The sequence below is a fragment of the Oculina patagonica genome, chromosome 2 (genome assembly GCF_052425735.1).
Source record: "Oculina patagonica isolate OP01 chromosome 2, crgOcupat, whole genome shotgun sequence".
In the NCBI taxonomy this organism is placed as follows: Eukaryota; Metazoa; Cnidaria; class Anthozoa; order Scleractinia; family Oculinidae; genus Oculina; species Oculina patagonica.
Window position 1 is genome coordinate 36,978,222 of NC_135759.1, and position 24,157 is coordinate 37,002,378.

Sequence of the window (24,157 nt, forward strand, 5' to 3'; positions counted from 1 at the left end):
ATTTGACACTAAAATCAAACGCTACATTTAAAATCATAATTTTCAAAGACAGGTTATAATTTGTCGCTGTTGACGATTATTTTGCGCTTCAAACTAACTTTTGTTTTGATCGCATTCAAACTTCTCCCTACTTCAATTAATTGAGTTTTCTGCAAAGATCCCGTATATCGAAAGTCTTCCCGCCAGAAATGGAGTCGTTTCAGGTCATTTTAAAGCATATATATCGTTGCAAGTTTCATGTATCCATGTAAATTGTTTTTAAGAAAACTGTTTACTTTTCCTAACTACACGTTAAATTCTGTCATTAGTTTAGTTGGTAACCAAGAAGTTGACAAAGCCGGTCTCGCTTGCAGAGGGGCGGTAAGGGGGGGTCATGCGCACAGTTCACGACTATTAAAAATGGTAAATCACGTTTCACGGAAAATAACATAGACGAGGAAGTCTTGTGCATTTAAGCCTCCATATCGAAGTGTTTTTAGTCTTGCAAGGGCGATTTTGCAAAAATGTCTGACTACCTGTTCTTAAATATTTAGCCATCACGCAAATTGTGTCCAAAAGTAATGTTCCTTGCACAGCAGGTTGGTTTTTACGGAGAAAGTGCTGAATTCTAGTCAAATATTATGATTACACAACCTTATTTTTTGCTTTCACGTGTCACAACAAGTATGTCATTCACAGTTCACGGACAATATTATTTTATAATCACGGATCACGGAAAATAAAAACGTACAATCACGTTTCACGAGAAACCCCCTTACGGCCCCTCCTTGCAAGCCCCGCACGTTGCAAGCGAATTAAGTGGCAGCCAACTCCTGAAGGCTAAACTGACTGGTAACAGAAAGTCCCAGAGTCGATCTTTCCTTTAAAAAAGTAGATTATTATTGATAGATACGAATCAAATCAAAATTATGCAGTGTTCGGTTTCAGGTATAGCAGCAAATTAAAATTTGCTCCAGAGGAAAATTATCTCTTATTTTATTAATAGGGCAGTCAGGGCCGGCCCAGGGGAGTAAGGGCACCACAAGGAACGTTCCTTTATACTGAGGACTGTTTTCCCTTAAACTCTTTTTTTATTGCATTTACCGGTTTGTAGAATATACAGTAGCAGAGCAAGAGCCAAGAGGTGCATAGAGCAGGTAACCGGTGCGAACCGGCGTCTGCTCCATAGGCCGTATTACGGATATTGACTTTGCCCCCTTCGCATCCTATAATATATATTTTTTCTTTTATTATGGTAATTTCGGAATTATCACAATAAAAGAATAAATCATTTTAATAAGCATTATAGGATGCGAAGGGGGCAAAATGCCGTATCCGTAAAACGGCCTATTGAGGGAGGGGTGAGGGCCTGAGGGGAGGGGCTAACCTTATTTTATTTATCAAATTTCTTAAAATTTAGAATATAGCTCTCAGGAAGTTCCAATTATAGCCCAGTAGCCAAGAAACCGAGCTTTCTTATTGGAATTTTACGCTGTAAAATTTTCCGTTCCGGATATTTTGTTTTTCGAGCCGACTTCATACAGTAACCACGTGCTGACCAGCGGCTGCTCAATCGAATGTCATCTCTTGATCTGTTTCGGATCTGTCCAGGAGCTGTTCATTCGGATATGTTTAGTTTTCTTCGTCATTTTCCTCTCGATTCTATGAGCCTTTCATTATCGTTTATGCCTTACTGCAGTTAAAACCAACAGGAATCGTTTGCAAGTCTCCATGTGGGTAAGAAACGCAACATTCCTTCACTCGTTTCTCTCCTTAAACATATTTTTCGGCAACAGCCGGCTTTAGAGGTCCTGATTTACTGACCGCAAATTATCGATCGTATATGCTTTTAGCTTGCAGCTGCCCGTCCATCTTTAGAGAAATTGTAAGGTCAAAGATAATGGCATCAAAACCCAGAGTTCTTGTACTTGGAGGTGAGTGTCTCATCAATGTTGTACTGTTTTTATCGAGGGCCCAAACTTGTAATTAACAATAAGCTTATTTACGTACGGTTCATTTATTTCACATTCGATCGAATAAGCCTTGATCCGCCCACTATCTTATTATAATAACGTAACTGTCGATTATATTCCCAGTTTTTCACTTAATTTAATTGACTGCCATATATTTATTTAGATGTTAGTTATTAGATAATGATATATATAGTAGATCAGTCCCAACGTCAAAGATAAAATCTCTGTATTATGTACCTCAGAGCTTGTCATTGTCAAGCCTTGGGGCCCGGGGGGGGGGGGGGCGGGGAACTCCATGAAATTTACTACAGGGGTGTGCTGCTGATCCAGACAATGTGTGGTTCCAGAAAATATCCATACCCCCACCACGGAGGGAATTTCACGTAAGACCCCCCACCTCTCTGGAATTTCCGTTTTTGTTAAGAAAATAAACCCCCCACCCCTCCGGAATTTCCGAAAGTATATTGCGTACCCCCCAGCCCCTCTGGAAAAAAAAAATATGTTCATAACTGCAAGGATCTTCTCTTCATTAAGACATACCTCTTGTTGTTGTTTTATTTCATGGCATCTGCATTTTAGTGCGTTTTAATTAGCGTGGACGGTGAAAATGCGGAGGAGCATTGAGGCTTTTGTTAGGATCAGACTAATTTGAGAATGTCTATGTGTTTTGATTTTTAATTTGCAGGTTTAGGATTTGTTGGTCGTAACCTTGTATGCTATCTTGTTGAGCATGAACTGTGTTCTAAGGTAAGAATATGGAGTTTATCCCCAGTACAATATCAATCAAGAAATCACAACCACTATATTATACTTTTCAAGATGTACATAAATTCTGTAACTTTAACTGATACATATGTAGTAAAAGCTCTATTAGGCCCCGTCTTTTTTTAAGCCCCCTCCCCCTTCTTTAGATGATAACTGATGCAATTTAAGAACAGGGAAACAAGCTAGGTTAATCCAATTTGTGAAAATTTATGTGTTGTGCTGAAACAGCACTAAACATTGAAAAGTCTAATATGTTATTTCTTCTATATGTGTACCCTAACTGATATACGAGGCCCACTCAGACTCTCTATTAAGCCCCCTCAAAGGTCCTAAAGAGAAAAAAGCCTCAACCCCCCCCCCCAAGGGGGGACTTAATAGGGGGTTGCATGTTACTTTTAAGTCTTTTGTATGATTTTCAGATTCGAGCTGTTGATAAAGTCCCGCCACAGACTGCTTGGCTGAATGAAAGACATAAAGTGAGAGTTTCTTGCTTTAGAATGTACATATTATTTTACTTTCAGGGATTTAGATTGGAATGAATGTCAAGTTTGATTTTGTCTGCCATGGATTATCAACATTCTCTTACCATTATCAGTATGATTAATCAAATCTAGTTTTTAAGAATTTTTTATTAAGTGCAAGTTTAAAACATTGTTAATAATCATTTAATATTCTGTATCATAGCCTAAAATGTGAGCTGAGAGCAGGATAACTTTTTAGCTTCATAGGTCTGCAAGGTGTGCAGAGTGCTAATTAATTATAATGTGTGGTTCCAGAAAATATCCATACCCCCACCACGGAGGGTATTTCACGTAAGACCCCCCACCTCTCTGGAATTTCCGTTTTTGTTAAGAAAAATAACCCCCCCCCCACCCCTCCGGAATTTCCAAAAGTATATTGCGTACCCCCCAGCCCCTCTGGAAAAAAAGATAAATTGTACAATGCTCTAAATTTTAGGCCACCTCTCTTGTAAACAGTTACAGTGTATAACTGATCGATCGGAAGATATGTTAGAACGATACATACGTTACATGTACTGCTGAAGACAAAATAAGAAATTTCCTCAAAAGTAAACAAACAAAATATCTGGTAGTCACTTGTCAAATTACCTTGTTGTATAACCATCCATCCCTTTTCATTCCAATCGCTTAAGAAAACCGCTATTAAAATGTATCAGAACACGAATTTGAAGTGTTGATATAAACCATAAACATTCACCGTAAACGTGATCGCAAAATCGCTAATGCTCGCTGAGAAAGCAAAATTTAACAGGAAAATTACAAACAAATAGCCAGAAATAACAAAACCATGTTAATCTCGAGTTTCTGACATCATTACACTATTTTCATCGCTAATAAACATGAAACTTTTCACAAACAAGGACGATTTTCCTTCGATCGAACGTGAAACAAGCAACCCTTGACACCAGTGCCTTTCGGTCAAACCACGTGACACGTCACCACGTGACCGTGTTTCGGGGGACTGGTAACAAGTAATGGCGGACGAACGAACATGGAGGATTTCAGTGAAATTATTTGCTTTCAGTGTGCTTTCAGGAGAAAGAAAACCCGTTTTAAATGTAAAGCGATTGTGAATCAAGAACCCAGAGTGCTATTTTTGCTATGTAAAACACTTGTAGAGTAGGTAAGAAACAATTTTTGAAACTAGTTTGCACTGCATCAAACTTGACCGTCTGGAAACATAATTCCACTGGCAACCCCCCTCCTCTTCGGAATTTCCTGGGCCCTTGACCCCCCCACCCCTCTGGAATTTCCAATTTCCGTGGTGGGGGTATGGATATTTTCTGGAACCACACAATACAGTAGAACCCCGCTTTACGGACACCCGCTTAATACGGACACCCAGGTATTACGGACAGTTTTGTTGGTCCCGACGAAAACGTCATACATTTTCTCTAAAAATAACCCGCTTAATACGGACACCCGTTAATACGGACAACGGACACTTTTCCGTGTCCCGAGTGACAAACTGTCATACATTGTCAACCCCGCTGTACGGACGTTTATCTGTTGACTGTTAATTTTTTCTGTCGCGTTTACTTGCTAACTTGAAGACATTTGACCCTGGTCAAATAATGACAGCATTCGACGAATTCTAAAAAGGAACAACAGTCAAGGTTTTCTGACTGCTGTTCCTATTTAAAAGTTTCACTTTCTTTGCTTTTTGCTTCAGCTATAGCATAGTTACTCTACTATGGCTATATCTTGTACTCTTCTTCCTCTAAGAGGTCCTTTGCTTGCCACTTACAACAACAGCCTCTGTTCATATTGCTGGGTTACTATCAACGTCTAGTAATTGTTCGAGTAAATCCACGTGCGACATTTTCAAAAAATTCCACTGTTGAAATTATTAACGTTTAGTTCGAGTGTCTGACTAGCTCCTAAGGGTTTTGTAAAACTATTAAGAGAGAGTTTATAGTTTGCATTTGCTACAATTACAGTACAATTACATAACGTTTTGTTGCCGTAAAAACGTTTCCCTTCGTCTTTGTGTCGATAAAACATGTATACATGACTTTTTTCTGAGACCCCTCTTAATACGGACACCCCGTTCATACGGACAATTTGGCCTGTCCCCTTGGTGTCCGTATTAACGGGGTTTCACTGTAATTTGTTATTGATGCTTTAAATCAATTAATAATTAATAAATGAAATAAATTGAATTTATTACAGGAAGCCTTTCAGCACAGTATTGTTGAATTCAAGAGTGCCAATCTTATAAATCTTGGTAAGAATCTTAATACCGGGTATTTAGAAGGTTATTAGTTAAAAACTTTTAAGAAAGAAATAATTGTAAATTCTTCAAGGGTTCTGAATCTGTCATTATCATGGTGATTGCACCCAATTAGAATTGATTGTTGTGGCAATTTTAATTTGGCATTGGATCAAGATCCACATTCATGAAACATTTCATTAATATGTTGCTCAGCACAAAAACCATGGCTAATTACAGTTGAACCTCTCCTTATGAACACCTCTATGACAGTGCCTCCCTATTACAGTCAGTTCACTTGGTCCAAAAGAGACAAAAATTCATAAACTTTACCTTTATGTTAATACCAATACAGAACCTCCATAATACATGGTCACTGTTCCCTGTCCCTTTTGTCTGTATTAAAGAGGTTGGTTTTTATAATATATTTATTATTAGTTTTTTGCTTTGTACAGCTAGTGTGGAGAAAGCCTTTCTGGATGCTGAAGGAGATTTTGATATTTGTATCAACTGTGCTGCAGAGACCAGATATGGACAGTCTGAACAGGTGAAAGTTCAAATTAATTAGTTTCATATTGCACATAACAGTAGAAGACCATGAATGTTGAACTCTCTAGGGAAATGATAAATTGTTCGAGATAGCAGGGGTTCGAAATGATGGAGTTGGCATATTTCTCAAAAAAAAAGTGACACAGTTCAGTATAAATAACAGTGACTACTGTAATTTTTGTGTCCTGCCTTTATAAATCCATAAGTGTCTCATGGGTAGCTTCTTTCTGAACTTTGTGGTAATTATTTCCTTACTTTTTAACTTGACTGTTTAATTAGGTTTATGCAGATGGGGTTTTTACATTGAGCGTGAACTGTGCAAAACAAGCATTGAAGTGTAACGTGAGGAGGTACATTGAGATTTCCACAGCTCAGGTGTATTCATGTGACAAGGTATGAATTTATGCAAAGAGTCAAGTTTTAGGATTTATTTATTCCAATTCTCAAATTGCGGCCTTTACCAAATTTTCACAAATTCTTAAGTTCTGAGAACTAACCAAAAGTTGCATTATTTTTAGGCTACCTATCAATCATACAATAGCTACATGTGTGCAATCAGGGTTTGAAATTAAAAGAAAAAAGAAAAGTCTTAAGTCACCTTTGGGACAAGCAAAGACAAAATAGTCACCCAATTAATGTAAAAGAAAGGTTAGCAGCCAGATGGTGCAAGAACAAAATACAGTATCTTGCTGACATCATTATTTTTTCTGCGTCTGGTTGTGCCCCTGGGACAAATCAAATAACCTTCCATTCAAATCCAAACACATTAAAACAATGAAGGAAAAACAACAAGCTGTTAACTTCATAAAGAAGACAATTGAAAATAAATAGAAATTATAAAGCGAGAAGTGTAAAGAACAAACTCGTTTTACTCTGATGTTCAAAGGTGGATAGAGGCCACTGAAAATTAAGTGTTTTAAAATTTAGATCAGATGAAATCATTCTAGTGAAAAAAAGTGTAAAGTTCTGCAAGTCATTGCAAGTGATTTAAAGTGCATGTACATTTGGAATCAAACAACGGGATGACCATTTATTACCACTCCTCTCCTAAATGTATATTGATTTCATTGATTGGTGGTTGAGTTGTATGACGCTTTCATGTACTGGCGCCATGAAAGTCATGGTTTTGAAGTCAATGCTTCAAGGTAAACGCTAATCAGTCAATGTCGGACAGCTCTACTTACGGCCGCCTTGTTTGAAACTCTGTTTTAACTCCCATACAAACTCTGTATTTTTACATTCTCGTAAGCGGCCGTGGACACTTTTAGAGATTACGACTTAGACTTTTTCTTTGTTTTTAAGCTCTTGTAAGCGGACACCCCAAAGAAAATCCTGTTAACAACCTCTGTATCTTGTTTTTATCAATTAAATTCACATCGCCGCTGGTCACAATGACTTTACAGTAACTACAGTACACTGTTTCAGTGTTTGTTTTGTCGTCATCTACGTCCGTCTGGTTATTGTTAGCTGGGCAAGCTCCCGTAAGCGGCCATCTATTTGCTACAATTCTAGTGGCCGCGGCGGCCAGCTCCAGTTATGGACACTTTTTTCGTGTCCCGAGGGCGTCCGCTTACGAGAGCTTCAGTAGTAATGTACTACACTCTGAGGCAAAAATTTTTGCCACAGAGATTTAGTACATACTACTTCCAGTGCTGAATTTTTGCGCTTGATCTAAAACTGAATTTTTGCGCTGGACCTAACCTGGATTACAAGCGGAGCGTTTCATAGTATTTTATTTATAAAATGCATGAAACTTATGATCAAATATAATAAAATATTATATTTGCTCCTTATCTTAACAACTGACACAAGCCTGAAAACATTCTTATAATCTTTTTTATTTTTTTACTGGCCTGAATTCTAATCTGGAAATTAAATCTTGAATACAGTGCTGGCAATACGCGATAGCTTTTTTGGCAGTGAGACGGAGTCGAGCCGGGGATGAAAAAAGCGAGTAATCGCACAGGTGCTTGGTGGGAAGAGAGCTTTGCTCGATGGCACCTGTCAGCACTAGAAACAAAACTGAAAAATAGGCCTGATTTTTAAAAATGACTCCAAAACTGTAATCAACACTGGATCCAAGCGGAGCAAAAACCAACCCTAACTCAACCCTAGGTTCAAAATAAAAAAAACTTCTTATACTCTTTTTCAAAATTTTGGATACAGTGCTTTTCAACAAGCCGAGTTTTTATGCTGTTGTTATTATCATGGTAAATCTCTTGTACTGAATATCTGTTGTGAATTATCTTCTAAAACGATTATGATTTTTGTTATTTTTGAATTCATTTTTTCTTTTTCAAGGTCGGATAATACACTGTTTAAATCATTGTAAATGTTACATAGGTATTTACTTGTTTCATTTTCTTCATTTAATAATTTTGTTAATGGCTTGCAATGTCCATCTTGTTTTAGTTTTTTTTCTAAATATACTAAAGTGTCTAGATTTTCATATACCAAATCTCCGAGTTTTGATAATTCTTTTAATGTTACGATATACTTCAGTGCGTTTATTGCGTCATCAGGCATATTTTTGAATGTATCTGCTTTGAAACATATTTTCTTTAAATTTTCCATGTTTATTTTCATGTTGGTCATTTATCTATATATATAGTGTATGTTTTTATTTTTATGCGTTTTTTCATGAATCTCTTATACTCTTTTTTAAAAATCTTGCATCTTAGTGCGTTTAAAACAAACCTCGTTGACATAATGAAAATCAAAACCTAGGATAAACAGATGAGTTTGTCTTTAATATCCATAAGGATATGTTTCTATATAGCTATCCGATATGTATTTTATTGCGCGCTTGTCATATCCAAAGCTGTATACTTTTTCCTCATATTTGTTAAAAATTTGTTTACTCTGTCTGGTTATTTTATTTTCATTTACTAATGTGAGTTCTTTGATATCGCCCTTAACCATCTTAATCATATTTGTGTGATTTAGTATTTGTGAATTTTCATGATTAAGGGAAAAACCTTTAATAACACATTTCTGTTTATTATCGCCATATATGAAACTGTAGTTTTTAGGGCCACCGCTTACAAAGGTACCTTTTATAACCTCACTGTCTAACTCATCTGTTAAATCACCTAACATATCACCTGTTTCTATTGCCTTACCATTTTTGGATTCGATATACACAATACTATCTGTATCAAAATATAATACCTGTTTATCTAAATAGTCTAGTTTTTCATACAACATTAGCCGTGCACTGCTAGTCGTAAAACATGCTACATAGATATTTGTATTATAGCTATTATCAACAAACTGATCTTTATAAGTATAACTCATCTGTACCATTTCTTCATTTATGAAATTCATGTTTAAATTATCAATGGTATCGTCGAGAACTACTTGATAAAATTCATTTATATCAGTTACGTATTTACATTGATTCATGTTGGTTCGTCTGTCCAAATTTACCCCAAAGTGAGTTTAAACACATCTTTGAAATAGCTCGTAAGCCTGAATTTTCATGTAATTTACCTAATTCAATGTCTAAATTCGTTTTGACTTTATTTCTGAATATCATTTCTTCTTTGTCATTTTTAAAATTGTATTTTGTTGATTCGAGTTTTAGCTTCATGAATTTTTTTATATATCCTTTGAATAGATCATCAAATGACTTCTCAAAATGCCAAACCTCGTATATTTTTATAATTTTATATCCTTTTTTAATGGCCTTATTGACCTCATCTGTTGTCCATGTACCAATAAATGATCGTTCATTTTCACTATGTTGGCATCTTTCTTGTTGCTTTGTTTTTGCACATGATATACACAGAGGGAACATTAGCTTTTCAGCCTTTTCGCATTGGATTTTCTGACTGGTAAAACAGGATGATATAACTCTCTTGGTGGTAAAAATTTACATTTTATTAGTCCATACCATTTTTTATCGTATTTTTCTGGTGATATAATTTTTATAGGGTGTCCAATGGGGTATTTTTTGTAGAACTGAACAGTGGGATATAAGGAGCAAAAGTCTACGTATTTTCCGCATTCATCATCTTTGAATTTATAAAGTAGCTTTGTGCTATTAGTTCTACCTCCGAAGAATGAATCTCTTGGGTTTAATGGAGCGACGACTTCTCTATACCAATCATTTTTATAATATTTCTGAAAACTTTTATCATTTTTCAACTTGCATTCCCACTTTTCAATAAGATTGTAACCAGCAGTTGTTATTTTGTTATTTTTTGCTTGTGTTTTATTATACAAAGTTACCCATATCGCTTTGATTCTTATTATTGATAACATCAGGCTTGTAGCAATCTGGGCAACCATGCCAGAAGCAACCTTGAAATTCATAAACAGTATTTGTAGATTCACAAAATCCATCTACTTTTAATTTGTTATTGTTGATTTGATAACTTTTTCACCACCTTCCAAGGCATGTTGAATTTTAATGTTGTTTTTCTTACTTATGTAATCAAGCCATGCAATACTGACTGCACTATGGTTTTCTGTTTGAACAACGTTATCAACTACAGCTATGGTATTTTTAGGCATATAATTCCCTCTATAAATAGCCATACAAACACCAGCTATTGTGATGTATTTTAGTGGATCGATATTTTCTTCATTTATAAAATCTTGCCTAAATTTTAGCATACATCTCCTTAATATATCAACATCCGAACGACAGTATTCAATCATTTCTTTTTTGAAATCGAAAACATAATTTTCATTAACACCATCATTATACCATTGTAAAAATTTCTCTCTATCTTGGGTTTTCATTTGATTATACCCATAATGTTTTTTGGAAGGCATCTCTCCTATATACTTTTGATTACAAACTTTGTTGAAATAATGTGGAAAATATCCTTTTTTCAGCTCGTTTAAACCAAACGTTTTAGGAAACGATGATAAGGGCATTGTTGGATGAAATTTAAGCTGTCGATTATTTTGATTCTTAATTGTGAAATTTCCATCATCATAATTTTTGCACCACTGTAAATACAATAAGGTTTGAATCCATTATCTATACACCATTTAAGTATAAAATGATTGTCATACCCTTTGCCATTGTGAGCAAGAAGGGTGTATCCTCTATATTTTTCATTTAGAATTCCGTTACAAAAATCATTAATATCATTGAAGATTGATTCATTACCATTAAAATCATGACAGATAGCTAGATTGACGTCGTGTATTCCAGTGTTTTGTGTACATTCGAAATCAAAAAATGAATATTTTTCATTATACGTTTTACATGAGTAGACAATAATCTTTTTTGAGAATGTTTTTATTTAATCGGCATGGTTTTTTGCTATTTTTGACGCAATTTCCACCCTTGAACTTTTATCTTTTTCATGAAACATTCATGTTTGCTTTCACAATATTTATTACAATTATTACACATTTTGAAACCGCATTTATGTATTTTAATATATGGTTTTAGTATGATTTGATTGCATTTTAAACATTTTGCTACACTGCTACATACTGAATCATCACTATCTTTTTTCGATCGGTTACTAGTATGGTTTTTGAAGCAAGTATTACCATGAAAAACACGATTGCATTGATTACATGTAACGTCTTTACCATTACATTTATTTCCATCTGGAAAATATTTGAAACAAGATAGACATTTTTGGGGGCATTTGTGTTTATCACGTCTCGTATAAGCTTTTTTACAAGAATGGCAGTAATATGCTACATCTAAAAAAGCTGTCATTGATTTTATGACATCAAAATGATTCCGTGTTTTGTATAAATAAATTTTGTCTGTTTTACCATTATTGGATGTATATATGATTTCATTGAACTGCTCAGAATCGATAATGTTAATCTCAATATCTAAATGTGATGCAAAGCTATTTACATCTTCTAAAGAATTTCCATAATCATTAATTTCAACATTAGCATTGTTATGTAGCTCTTTGGCTTTAATTTGTTGTAGTTTTCGACTTTTATTGAATCCATCTTTTAACTGAGTTGTGGTGTAATTCTCAGGGTGTAAATTAGCATAAGCTGTTACAATGGCTCTTGCTAAGCATAATGTATCATTATTTTTTATCGTAATAATACATTGTTTTCTATTCACTGTTTGTTTTGATAAATATAACCGCCCTTTACCTGAAGGTATTTTAACAGATTGAATAATTATTTTGCAATTTTCTAAATTTATTTCTTTATACTCCAACGTATTGATTACATCTAAAAGTTGATTTAACTTGAAATCAGAAACTTTTAACAATTTTGTTGAAATCGGATGTGTTAATTCATTATTTGAAATTACCAATCTGAACCTATCATTTGGTTTTAACTGTCTTTTCTTTATTGTCATTTCAACCATTTTTTCAAAGACACTGAAAACGTCATTTTTATTACCTATGAAATTTTTGCGTACAATTATTTTAAATTCATTTGTGTAAGCATTGTACTTTTTATTTACCGTATTTCCGATTTCAGTTATTTTGAATAGAGGTTGGTCATTGGATGTTGAATCAAAAATGCTGTCATCGAAATTAAATTCATTTGAGACCTTAGTTCTAGGCAATGGAACAGGCTTTTTACTTCTTGGCAATGGCACAGGCTTGTAATCATCCCTAAATTCTAATGGTGGAAGAATTATGTTGTCTTCATAATCCTGAACCCTCTGTTTTACACTCTTACGAGGAGTTGGGATTGGGGGTCTCGGCTTGTAAACTCTTGGTTGGTTTGCTTTTAGTGATAATACAAGTTTTATGAGTTCAGTTTTAGATAATTTTTCTAGATCTAATTCATTCATATTAATATATGAGATATTTTTATCCATTTTTGTGTACTATATAAAATCACCAAACCTTTAAGTCCTTTTATAGTAAAAATTATTTTTGAGATTTTTTTGGTGCGTTTAAAAGATAACCAGAAATAAATATATTTTTGGTCACCTAAGGCGACAGATAACAGCAATTCATATATACTGTGCTATACAATATATAATTATATAATATTGCTTTATATGTTTTCAACTGGTATTATGTTGTATTGGTCTTCAATAGCCTTGATAACAGTATTTTTAATATGCTTCTTTGTCCTCATGTGCGAGTGCTTTCCAGCGAGCGTGTAGTCATGTTGACATGCATCACATATCCATGATTTGTTTAGCATATATCTGGTCTTGCTTTCCTTAATAGCGTTTTGTCTGTCTTCTTCATTATCGTATTTTTTATTTCGTCCCATTTATTATATACTATATATATATTTCTTTATATGTTTTTTATAGTGCGTTTAGATATAAACAGATAATTATTTTCTTTATTAATATATATAGAATGACTGATATAACATTAAATATCAAACACCTACTAGAAGCTGATCAAAGCTCGAATGATATAGCCTTCATTAATAAAATGTATTGTATTCAGAGCATCCTTAAAACAAATATTTGTATTATTAAAATGCTATCTTCAGACCTTAACAGCAGATCTGAAATATCAAATGAAGACAAAAATCATGTACGTTTAAAGTGTATACCTGAAGACCAGAAAAGACGACGTGGAAGACCTCGTAAAGATCAACATTAAATAAATAATTATTCAGTTTACGGTTTTAGCCATAAGTTATAAATGATTAATGACTAAACCATTGACCGAAAATACCTGCTGACGCGTCAGCAGGTATTTTAATCTGGTGTGATTTCTATTGACCAATCATATTTCAACAAATTTTACTCAAAAAGTTTACACAAAAGTTTACACAAAAGTTTACACAAAAGTTTACTCAAAAGTTTACTCAAAAAGTTTATTCTGAAATTTACTGCCAAAAACAGCTGTGCCGTGAAGTTATGTGTGTTATATATATAATGGTTTGTAATTCTGAAATCCACTATGATTTAAAAATTTTAAAAGAACCTATATGCCATTTATGCGATCAACTATTGATAGAAGGTAACAAGGATGCTGAGCCATGCTGTAGTAAGCAGGATATGTCAAATCAAAACGGTATAAATGTTTGTATTAATTGCGGTTTGGTTCATGGTTCTATTTATTACAATGAGTTCATTGATTTTTACAAGAACAGAAATAAGATATGGCGTAAAAGCATCTATAATCGTAAATACCACATTGAGAATGTTTTAAACGATTTATGTATTAAAAATGGAGTTCAATTGTCTCATGATAATCGCGATAAAATTTATAAAATATTTCATGAGATTGATAGTATTCTTCCATCTATAAATAAACTCCGAAGACGAATGATAAGCACTAAATATATCCTCAGGCAGTTATTTAAATTGCTTGATCTTCCTTTTGAGTTTATAAAGGTTTCAAAATCGATAAAAACGCTTGAATTTTATAATCGATATTGGGCAAATATTTTAGCATTAAAATCGTCCCAGATCGCACGGATTATTTGGTAAATTTATCATCATACTTGAGCAGATACCGATCGATTATTGGACCGGTATCGCATATATAATCGTCAATGCTTTTCATTGTATTTAGGATGCTAGACGGATTATAATCGCCACTTCTCATAGCGCCTTTAATAGAGTTCAAAAGGTGTTGATAGCTTTGGTAAGCATATATGGAGTTATGAATTTTTAGTTCGAGATTCTTATGTATCATCAAAGCCTGAATCAATAATGAAATTGTTGATATTGTGATCAAAGCAATACCACCAGTCGCTATAGAGGAGGCGAATCCGCTTGATGCAAATATGATAGACAATGAATTCCCTAATAATTTCCATTTTTTGAAACGTTTAACAGCCTGCTTGTAAGCCCAACATTTTCGATGATATGTTTGATAATAAGCTTTCAATTCTATAATTTGGTCTTCAGTCAGTTCGCTTGATATATGGTTCCATGTAAATATGCATTTTCGATGTTTAGTCATATATATTAGTTATATATGATTTTTTTGTTTTATCATTTTGTCATTTTAGCATTGCGCTTGTTCTTTATTGTGTAATACAGCTTCCTAATGTTTTGAATTAATCTCTCAATAGAATCAATAATATTGCTAACCAATTTCACTGTTTTCATATAAGTGAATTAGATTAAATCGATTTATTCAAAGAATACATCGTATGTTTTATCTGAAAATTGAATTTTATGATAGATGGGCCCATTTATCGGGTATATATTTTTACTAAAACCGATTCTTTGTACAAAGTAATCTGAAGAAATTTTAATGCTAGATGTATTGATATTAAACCCAGAAAATGTTTGATCAATACTCATAACATTATTGCAAACAGCGATTCTAAATTGATCCTGTATCTTTGTATACCAGAGATTCATATATTTACCTATATAACCATCTCTAATTTGCTCTGTATATGAATCTAGATCATAATCGAGGAATAGCTTATTATGCTCCACTTTAACCCACGGAAAACTAAAGCTATCACCATCGATAAATTCAATTTTAATCCTTTTATTATCACTGGGCTTATAGTCATATTTAAATCCCATATAAAAAGTCCAGTTATCAGCGTGAGTGATATTTGTATTTAAATTAATTTTAAAAACACCAAAAAAACCATTCTTCGGATCAAAATCTGCTAACAATTTTGTGGGATTAAAGACAAGATTATCATTTAATCCAGACAATACAGCTCCGTTGCTATCTGACATGATGAAATTTGATGGATCTAATAAATCAAAAAAGTATTCAAACACCTCATTATAATAACTTTTGGGTTGGAGTGATAATATTTTTGTTTCAAGATAGGCCTTAAGATTATCATTGAAGCTATTCAGTTGTTTATAATTGACGGCTTGGCTATCACTATTTCCCTCTAAAACGCCATAAATAGCTTTATTATCCATATTGATGGCTGTGTTGAAATTAATTTGGTCATTAGCTATATAATATATTTGATCATAAATACTTGGTTCGACATTGGATTGATGGCCAGATATACCATAAACAGTAAAATATGTTTGTAGTTTTTGATCATAAGAGCTTCCAGGCATATTTTTCATGACTATATCAATATATAGGTAATTATTCCCAATGTTTTGACTTTTTGTGAATTGACTTATTAACCTGATATACTTTTGTGTTTTAAACGTTTTTCTGCTAACGTTATGAATAGTTTCTATGGATGATGTGCCATATATTTCCAAACTGTCAGGGTCAATATCATCACTAACCCACATAATCTCAAGAACAGCAGTATATTGATCATTGGTCAATAAATACAGATTTAGTCCAATTCTTGAACTGTAATAGCCTTTAGAATTGTCAAGCAATAATTTCATGTCAACAACCTTTTTATTTACCTTATGTGGTGAATTTTGAAAGGTTACAACATTCCGCAATTCGACATCATCTTCTTGACTCACTTGTGCATTGGGATCATCCATTATATATTTGAATTTATTTTCACCATTAGCTGATTGAACATGACTTTCACCAACATAATCAAGCATGTATTTTTTGTTTACAGCGTCTGTATCATTGCTTGGGTCTTTTAGATGTGTTATATTATACCCACCCATATCGAGATTTGCCTGCATCATGTTACTACCGTGAATATTGAGCCTATTTTGTATGTTTTGAGCTAAACCATTACCAACAACCTTCGTTAAAAAAGTACTGTCGGCATATATTTTGGAAGCCTTGCTCTGAAGGGTATTAGCTAAAATAGCACCTGTTTTCTTCGTTAGAAAAGTATTGTCGGCATATGTTTTATCGGCTTTAAGCGCGTCTCTGGAGTCAATATATTCTTTATTCATTACGTTTGACATATTGCTGTATCCTTGATCAAAATTCGGAACATTTATTATGCTGTTAAACGTTTGTTCGTTATTGATACTAAGATCGGCTTTATTTTGTATTTTACTATCTATTTTTTGTTCAAGGTTGGTGTCCATTAAATCAACGTATTCTTTCGATACTAGACTTGTTTTTTGGTACAATCCGTCATAGTACGGTGCACTGTTGTTTATCGTTGCTTGGTTGGCATCGAAATCGTTTCCAGCAACATCTTTTGTCAAACAATTCAATTTAAGATATCCTTTGTTGACACCTGAAGACAAATCAAGAGCATACGAATCGTAATCGGCGTCGATGGCTACATCGGATTGAGTCTTTAACCTGAATATCTTTTTGTTATCCATATCGAAATCAGCTCCCAGTTGTTTAAAACCAATTGCAGGTTTTGCACTTTGAGAATATTTGGTATGCATAAAATCATTTTCGTCATTAATGTAACCCATTTTATGTTAATATGTTAGATTAAATCTTCTCATCGAAATTTTTTGTTATGAATTTACGTGGTTTATCAATATATAAAAAGCTGAATGGGTCTTTAGTTGCTTGCTCGTATAGCTCTTTTGGAATACTGTTTTCACGGCATATCAGTGCCCTCTCATTAGCACTTGGGAATTCGTAAATACAGAAATGCGAACAGTTAAGTCTTATGTCTTTTTTCGTTTTAAAATAGCTTTGAGACAAATATATCACGCTACAGTTTTTATGTCTCCCTTGTATAAAATAATCGATTAATGGTTTTTGATTTTTATCACAAACATAATCGTCAAATATCACGAGCTTTTGATTATCATCATTTAGTTTAGAAACAGGAATTATTTGGTCGTTACTAGCTTCAATAATGTTATAACCAGCTTCATCGCTTATTGGTTGGAACACATTGATAAGATTCTGGTATTTAGACTGATCTAAATTTTTTGCATATAAATATATTTTATCGAAATATAATAAATTGTAAATCATATGCATTAAAGTATTAGTCTTTCCCATATTACTCGGAGCACAAAGTAGCATACGAAAACATTGATTTGGCATGAAATCGTATACTTGTTTAAAGTTCGAGACTATATCGTCTTCAGTGTCATAATTTGGTATTTTCATATTATATATATCAGTTATATAATATGAAAGACGCCTGAAAGACTGATGAAAGACCGATGAAAGACTTCTGGAAGACCGATGAAAGACTGATGAAAGACTTCTGGAAGACTGATGAAAGACTGATAATAATCTACACTAATATATATAAATGAGTCTATTAGCTTGGCAAAAAATTGCTGATCAAAAAGAAGAAGTTGAAAATCAAATCAAGAATATTAATAATCAAATAATGTCTTCAAAATTGGCAGATGAATTAGGCCAAATCAAATTCACAAAAATGTTTAAACCAGTAACATCTCGTCTCGATACACAAATTGAAGCAACTAAAAAGTTGAATAATAAAGGGTTAAAAGAGCTTGACCCTCTTCCAGAATTTCCAATTGATGAAGATGAGGATGAAGATGAAATGCCAAATTATCCACCCCCGACACCCATTGATGAAGCTCAAACAGAAGATGAATATGAAATGCCCGATTTTGATCCACCGCCACCCATTGATGAAGCTCAAACAGAAGATGAAGATGAAATGCCCGATTTTGATCCACCACCCTCAATAGAACAGAAGAGAAAAAAATGGGACACAAGTGCTAATCAAAAGGAGTTAGATCGTCAAAGGGAATCTCTCGCCGAAGAAAGGCGTCAGGTTAGTGTTTTATTAGGCAAACTGAAGAAAAGTGGTAAAAATATGATCAAATCTGGTAAATACAAAGGAAAATCATATAATGACCTGTTGGAAATAGATGAAGATTTTACAAACCAAATTGATAGAATTGAAAACCAGTTGTTATTAACTAAGCATAAAATACAACGTATGGAGTACAAACGGGTTCCTTTCTCAGCTTCGGATTTACAGGAAAAATCAAAAAAATTGAAAAAGACCCCCAAAAAAACTAAATATAAAAAAAAACCAACTATAGAGGAATCATTATTTGATAAGATAGATGCTATGAGAAGGGACACAGCGCCTGATTCTGATAGAGAAGACGATGAATGGGAAGGTGGCGGTCTAGCCCATAATTATAAGGCTATTTATTACAGAGACCCTGAAAAACTTATTGAAAAACTGGATGTAATTTGCGGAAGCATTAACGCTGGAAATTCAAGTAATGAAGTAAGAAATCAAGGTGTTACAATATTGGACGAACTGTTAAGAGTGAAAAGAATTACAAAGCGTCTATATGAAAAAATTTATAACAATTATTTTATCTAATTTAAATATATATAATGGAGAAACATTTGATACTTAGTTCATTTAGGGCAAAAAGACAAGCCAATAATTATAATCAGAAAGCACATGATTTTACAATTTATCTTGACCAGCCTTTATTCCTTGATCCAAATAAAAATTATGAGATGGCACTAGACGAAATAATCAGTATGACGTATAGCTGGTATAATATTTCGGCTTCATTCACCAATAATAAGATTAGATATCGAAAAACAACAGGTAGTGATACAAGTTTTAAAAATGTTGAATTTCCTAATGGCATGTATTCATATAGTGATATTGATACTTTTTTAAAAAATACAACTGGTAAAGATGGCGATGATTATCCATTTTTAGTTACGTTTGATTTATCATTATTTAGAACAATAATAACCATACAGCCAAATTATGAATTAGATCTATCTGTATCAGACTTTAATATGATACTGGGTTTTGATAAGAAAATTTTAACTTCAGGTAGTAATATAAGTGACAAAATACCTGATTTAACAAGGAGCGTTGATATGATATGTATTCATTGCGATTTGACTAAAAGATCCTTGACAGATGAATCAAGAGACGTTTTATTTTGTTTTAGTATTATAGCACAAGGAATTCGTAGGTCATTTCCTTTCACTCTTGAACCGAGAAGATTGAAATTTTCTCCAATTAATAAAAATAGCATTGATTCAATTCGAATATATATAACCGATTCGTATAATCGTCCCATTGATTTAAATGAAATCGATACGGCGTTTCATATCGTTATCAAAGAGGTGAATTAATCTAAACTAATAATATAAAATGAATCGAGTATACGAATGGTCAAAATTTTATAACCCTAAAAAAGGTTTATATCAATATCGCCATAAAGGATCAGGTTTAATAACTAATGATTTATCAAATATCGGACAATATGCTAAAAAAATGATAAAAGATATCAATAAATCACCAATAATCAAAGCACAAAAGAAAAGTTTAAAAACCGTGTTAAATAGAAGTGAAAAAGCTGGGGATCTTATTTTAAAACGATTAGCACAATTGAAGTAAATTATATAATCTAATAATATAAATGAGTTTCAGAAGCATAGAAAATGTTGAAAAAGTTGATTATCTCCGATTCAATCTGCAAACACCTATTATTCGACCTGCAAATGGGCTATATCAGGAAAAAACAGGGTATATATTCAATATGACTGATAGGTCTAGTTGGTTTGATTGGTATAATGGGTATTTTATCGTGAAATATAAACTTGAGAAAAAGGCTGATGGATCGAACATTGCGGTCAATGCTCTAGAAACACCTGCGCTAACGTCAACGATAAATGATAGTACCAGTATTATAAATCACATTATGATAACTTCAGGAGGTAAAAAACCTTACGATGGTAATGACTTGCATAAAATCTGTTTCATAAAAGGATTGCTTGAATTCTCTGATGACTATAGTCGTACAGTAGCTACCAATTTCAATTGGTATCTCGACGATAGAGCTGTATTAGCGGGCAATTTAACAACAGCCCCAAAAGTAGGAGCAATTAAAAGAGCTGAATTGTGTTCACAATCAAAAGACGTATACGCAATAATTCCGTTAAATAGGTTTTCAATTTTTCAAGAACTCCGCGATAAAATGATACCACCTATGCAAATTGAACTAAACATAACACTAAATGATGATAGAGAATTTATTTATAGAGTTGATGGGGATGAAACACGGTATGTTGTTCTAGATTTTCAGTTATGGTTACCACGTTTGAACTTTACATCAGCAGGACAAAAATTAGTGAATAGTAGTTTTTTAACAGCAACAAAATGGACATATTTAAGAGAATTTATTAAACATTCATCGCCAACAAATGCTATTTCCGGAATATATCAAATTACACCAGCTATTAAAAATGCAAAACATGTTTTTGTATATCTACAAAGAAACAAGTCAAATAATGAATTAGAAAATCCCTTTATTTTTGATACTTTTAAAATAAATGCGGGTGATAATGCATGTACACTATCTACCTGTCGATTGCAACTTGGAAATTCATATTTTACTCCAGAACTAGAGTATGATTGTGATTTTAAACCAAGATTATATAATGACATTCAAGAATATGCATTTAGAACCAACGACTACAATACAGGAACTCAGTTAAATTTACAAAATTATTCTGAATTATTTCCTGTTATCTATTTCGATTTAAGAAATCATAAGGAATCGGTTACCGATGATCCAAAACAGTTATTGTTTCATTACAGATTGAATGTACAAGCTACTGACGATTACATGATATACGCTGTAGTTCTTTATGAAGAAAAAATTGTAATTGACAAAATTGGGAATGAACTTATTTTTATGTAATATTTAATCTAACACTATTATATATAGAGCAAGACTATGAGCACAAAATATATTTCAACATATATTCCTTTAACAGAAGGCCAAATGAAAAAGCTAGCCAGAGCAATCAAAAATTCAAGTGAAGTGAGTTTATTGATTGATAAGCATCAGATCAAAAAGAAGGGTAATACTGAGTTATACCTTACAGAAAGACAAATAACACGGTATAATAAACTAAAAAGTAAGGGTAAAGGGATTACATTGAGTTTATCTAAAACACAAATAAGTAAAATGCGAAAGGTGATTGGAAAAGGAATACAAGTCACTCCTGATAAAGGAGGGTCCGGTATGCAAATAGAATACCCTTATTATCCATCACCAAACATTAGGAAACAAAGATCAAAAAACGGTGGTAAAATCAAACTACCGACTAAAAGAGATGCATTATCTTATAGGAGTCCTCCAATTATTGGTTCGTGGGCTGAATATGATAAATTTCTTAAAGGCGGATTGGTGCTTCCAAAAAAAAAAAAAGATCTTAAAACCAAAAAGAAAGTAAGAAAGCCAACATTCCATAAGAATATACCGATGAGTAATTTTGATCTAATAAAATGGTGCAGATATTTAAGCATCCCAATCAGTGATGTTTTGTCAAGGAATGAAAGAGTACCACATAACCATAGACAAGCATTATTTATTTACAATCTTGAACCATCTTATATGAGCGGTAGCCATTGGGTTGCAACTTATGTAAAAGATAAGGTAATCAATTATTTTGATAGTTTTGGTATGAATCCATTTCAAGAAATAGTCGATCACGCAAAAAAGAAGAATTTAACATTGATACATCAAAACAATCAGATACAGAATATAAATACAACCACATGCGGATACTTCTCTTTATACTTTCTCAACGAAATGAATAAGGGGAATTCGTATTATAATTTATTAGAAGTGTTTGACATATATGACACAATGAATAATGAAAAATTCATTCAACATTATTTCAAAAATATGTAACGTAATATATATACAATGACTAAATCGTATTGTGTACGTGAAAAAATAAAAACTAATTCAGTTCCTAATTCTGAAAAATATATGAGAACAAAAAACAATCGTTTAATACTCAAATCGAAATGCGTTTCTTGTGGTATCACTAAAACCCGTTTTGTTAGTGAGAAAAAGGGGCGTGGAGTAGGTGAAACGATTAACAAAAAGGTCGGCGAAAAGATTCCAGGGTTTCAACAGGCTCAAGACTTAGCATCGGCTATCATGGCAGTTACCGGAGGTGATAAAGATCTATTTAAAAAATATTGGCGCGGTGACTTTGCTAAAGGTATATTTAATAAAAAAAGCGGAATTCAGACATCTAATTTTTGGAAGCCTGCTGGTGCATATACAAATGAAAAATTTAATCCATCATGTAATTACACAGAATATAAAAACGGCAAATGGGTTAATCATTATTGTGATTAATATCTAACATATAATATATATGTGCCTGTCATACTGCGTTTCATGTAATAAAAAAACAAATTCAATCAATACTAAAAAAGTAAAAGCAAAGAATGGCCGACTTATGGAAAAATCAATTTGCTCAATCTGTAAAAACAAAAAGAGTAAATTCATCAAAGGTGAAGGTATCGATATCCATAAAGCTATTTTAAAAGTAGCACCAAAAAAGGGTTTTGTAATGCATGGTCATCGGTATACAGGTCCTGGTAATCCTTTAGAGAAACAGGTAAAGTGGGATCAAAAAACAGGTAAAATACTGGAAATATATGAAAAACCAACAGGAAAAACAGATGCCGTCAGCATGCAACATGATGTAGATTACAGCGTATGTGCAAATAAATCCTCAAAAGATCAAGTAAAGTGTAAAAATGAAGCAGACAGGAAAATGGTTAAATCCTTAGACGCAATACCATGGAAAGACAGGCAATGGGGGCATGCTTTGGCTCGAAATATAATAGCTGGTAAATCAAAAGTAGGTATGGGTATAAAAAAAAAGAAGTCAAAAAACGGAAAAGGCCGTCGAGTGAAGAAAGTTGGCAAAAAGAATTAGCTGATGAGTTACACAAACCAATAAAGCGTAACTTTACTCGACGGCGTGTTATAGTTAACCATATTGATGAAATATGGTGTTCGGATTTGGTCGAAATGCAACAGTTCAGTAAATGGAACAAGGGATACAGATATCTTCTCATGGTACTGGATGTTTTCAGTAAATATGGTTGGATAGTGCCTCTAAAAGACAAAAAAGGTGAAACTGTAACTCAAGCATTCAAAACCATATTCAAAGAGGGGCGTAAACCTCAATATCTTTGGACTGATAAAGGGAAAGAGTATTACAATAAAAATATGAAGGAGCTTTTGGAAAAGAATGGTATAACACTATACTCAACCGAAAATGAAGAGAAAAGTAGCGTATGCGAACGATGGAATAGGACAATTAAAACCCGAATGTGGAAACAATTCACTGCTCAAGGTAATACGACGTACCTCGATATGCTACCCAAGCTGTTAAAACAGTATAATAATACCAAACACTCAAGCATTAAAATGACACCCGTAGAAGCATCGAGGAAAAAGAATGAAGGCTTAGTATATTTCAATTTATACGGTGATATGAAAACATCAAAACAGAAACCGAAATTCAAAATAGGTGATAAGGTTCGAATATCGAAGTATAAAAGAAATATTTTCGATAAAGGGTACACGCCAAACTGGACAGAAGAAATTTTTACAATCGATAAGATACAATACACTAATCCAATTACTTATA

General features: G+C 33.2%; 1 protein-coding gene across 2 annotated transcripts in view; it reads left to right on the plus strand.

Moving 5' to 3' along the window:
- Nucleotides 1–1,449: 1,449 nt before the first annotated feature.
- Nucleotides 1,450–24,157, plus strand: part of LOC144644557 (putative dTDP-glucose 4,6-dehydratase) — a 32,896-nt gene continuing 10,188 nt past the window's right edge. The window contains exons 1-7 of one of the 2 annotated variants that reach the window (XM_078504072.1): nt 1,450–1,716; nt 1,833–1,913; nt 2,638–2,699; nt 3,137–3,193; nt 5,411–5,465; nt 5,906–5,997; nt 6,279–6,392. In XM_078504072.1, the coding sequence (XP_078360198.1) occupies nt 1,880–1,913; nt 2,638–2,699; nt 3,137–3,193; nt 5,411–5,465; nt 5,906–5,997; nt 6,279–6,392 (414 nt within the window). In that variant the 5' untranslated portion in view covers nt 1,450–1,716; nt 1,833–1,879. Of the gene's footprint in view, nt 1,717–1,832; nt 1,914–2,637; nt 2,700–3,136; nt 3,194–5,410; nt 5,466–5,905; nt 5,998–6,278; nt 6,393–24,157 lie in introns of those variants that run through there. The other variant, XM_078504073.1, reaches the window with a different exon arrangement.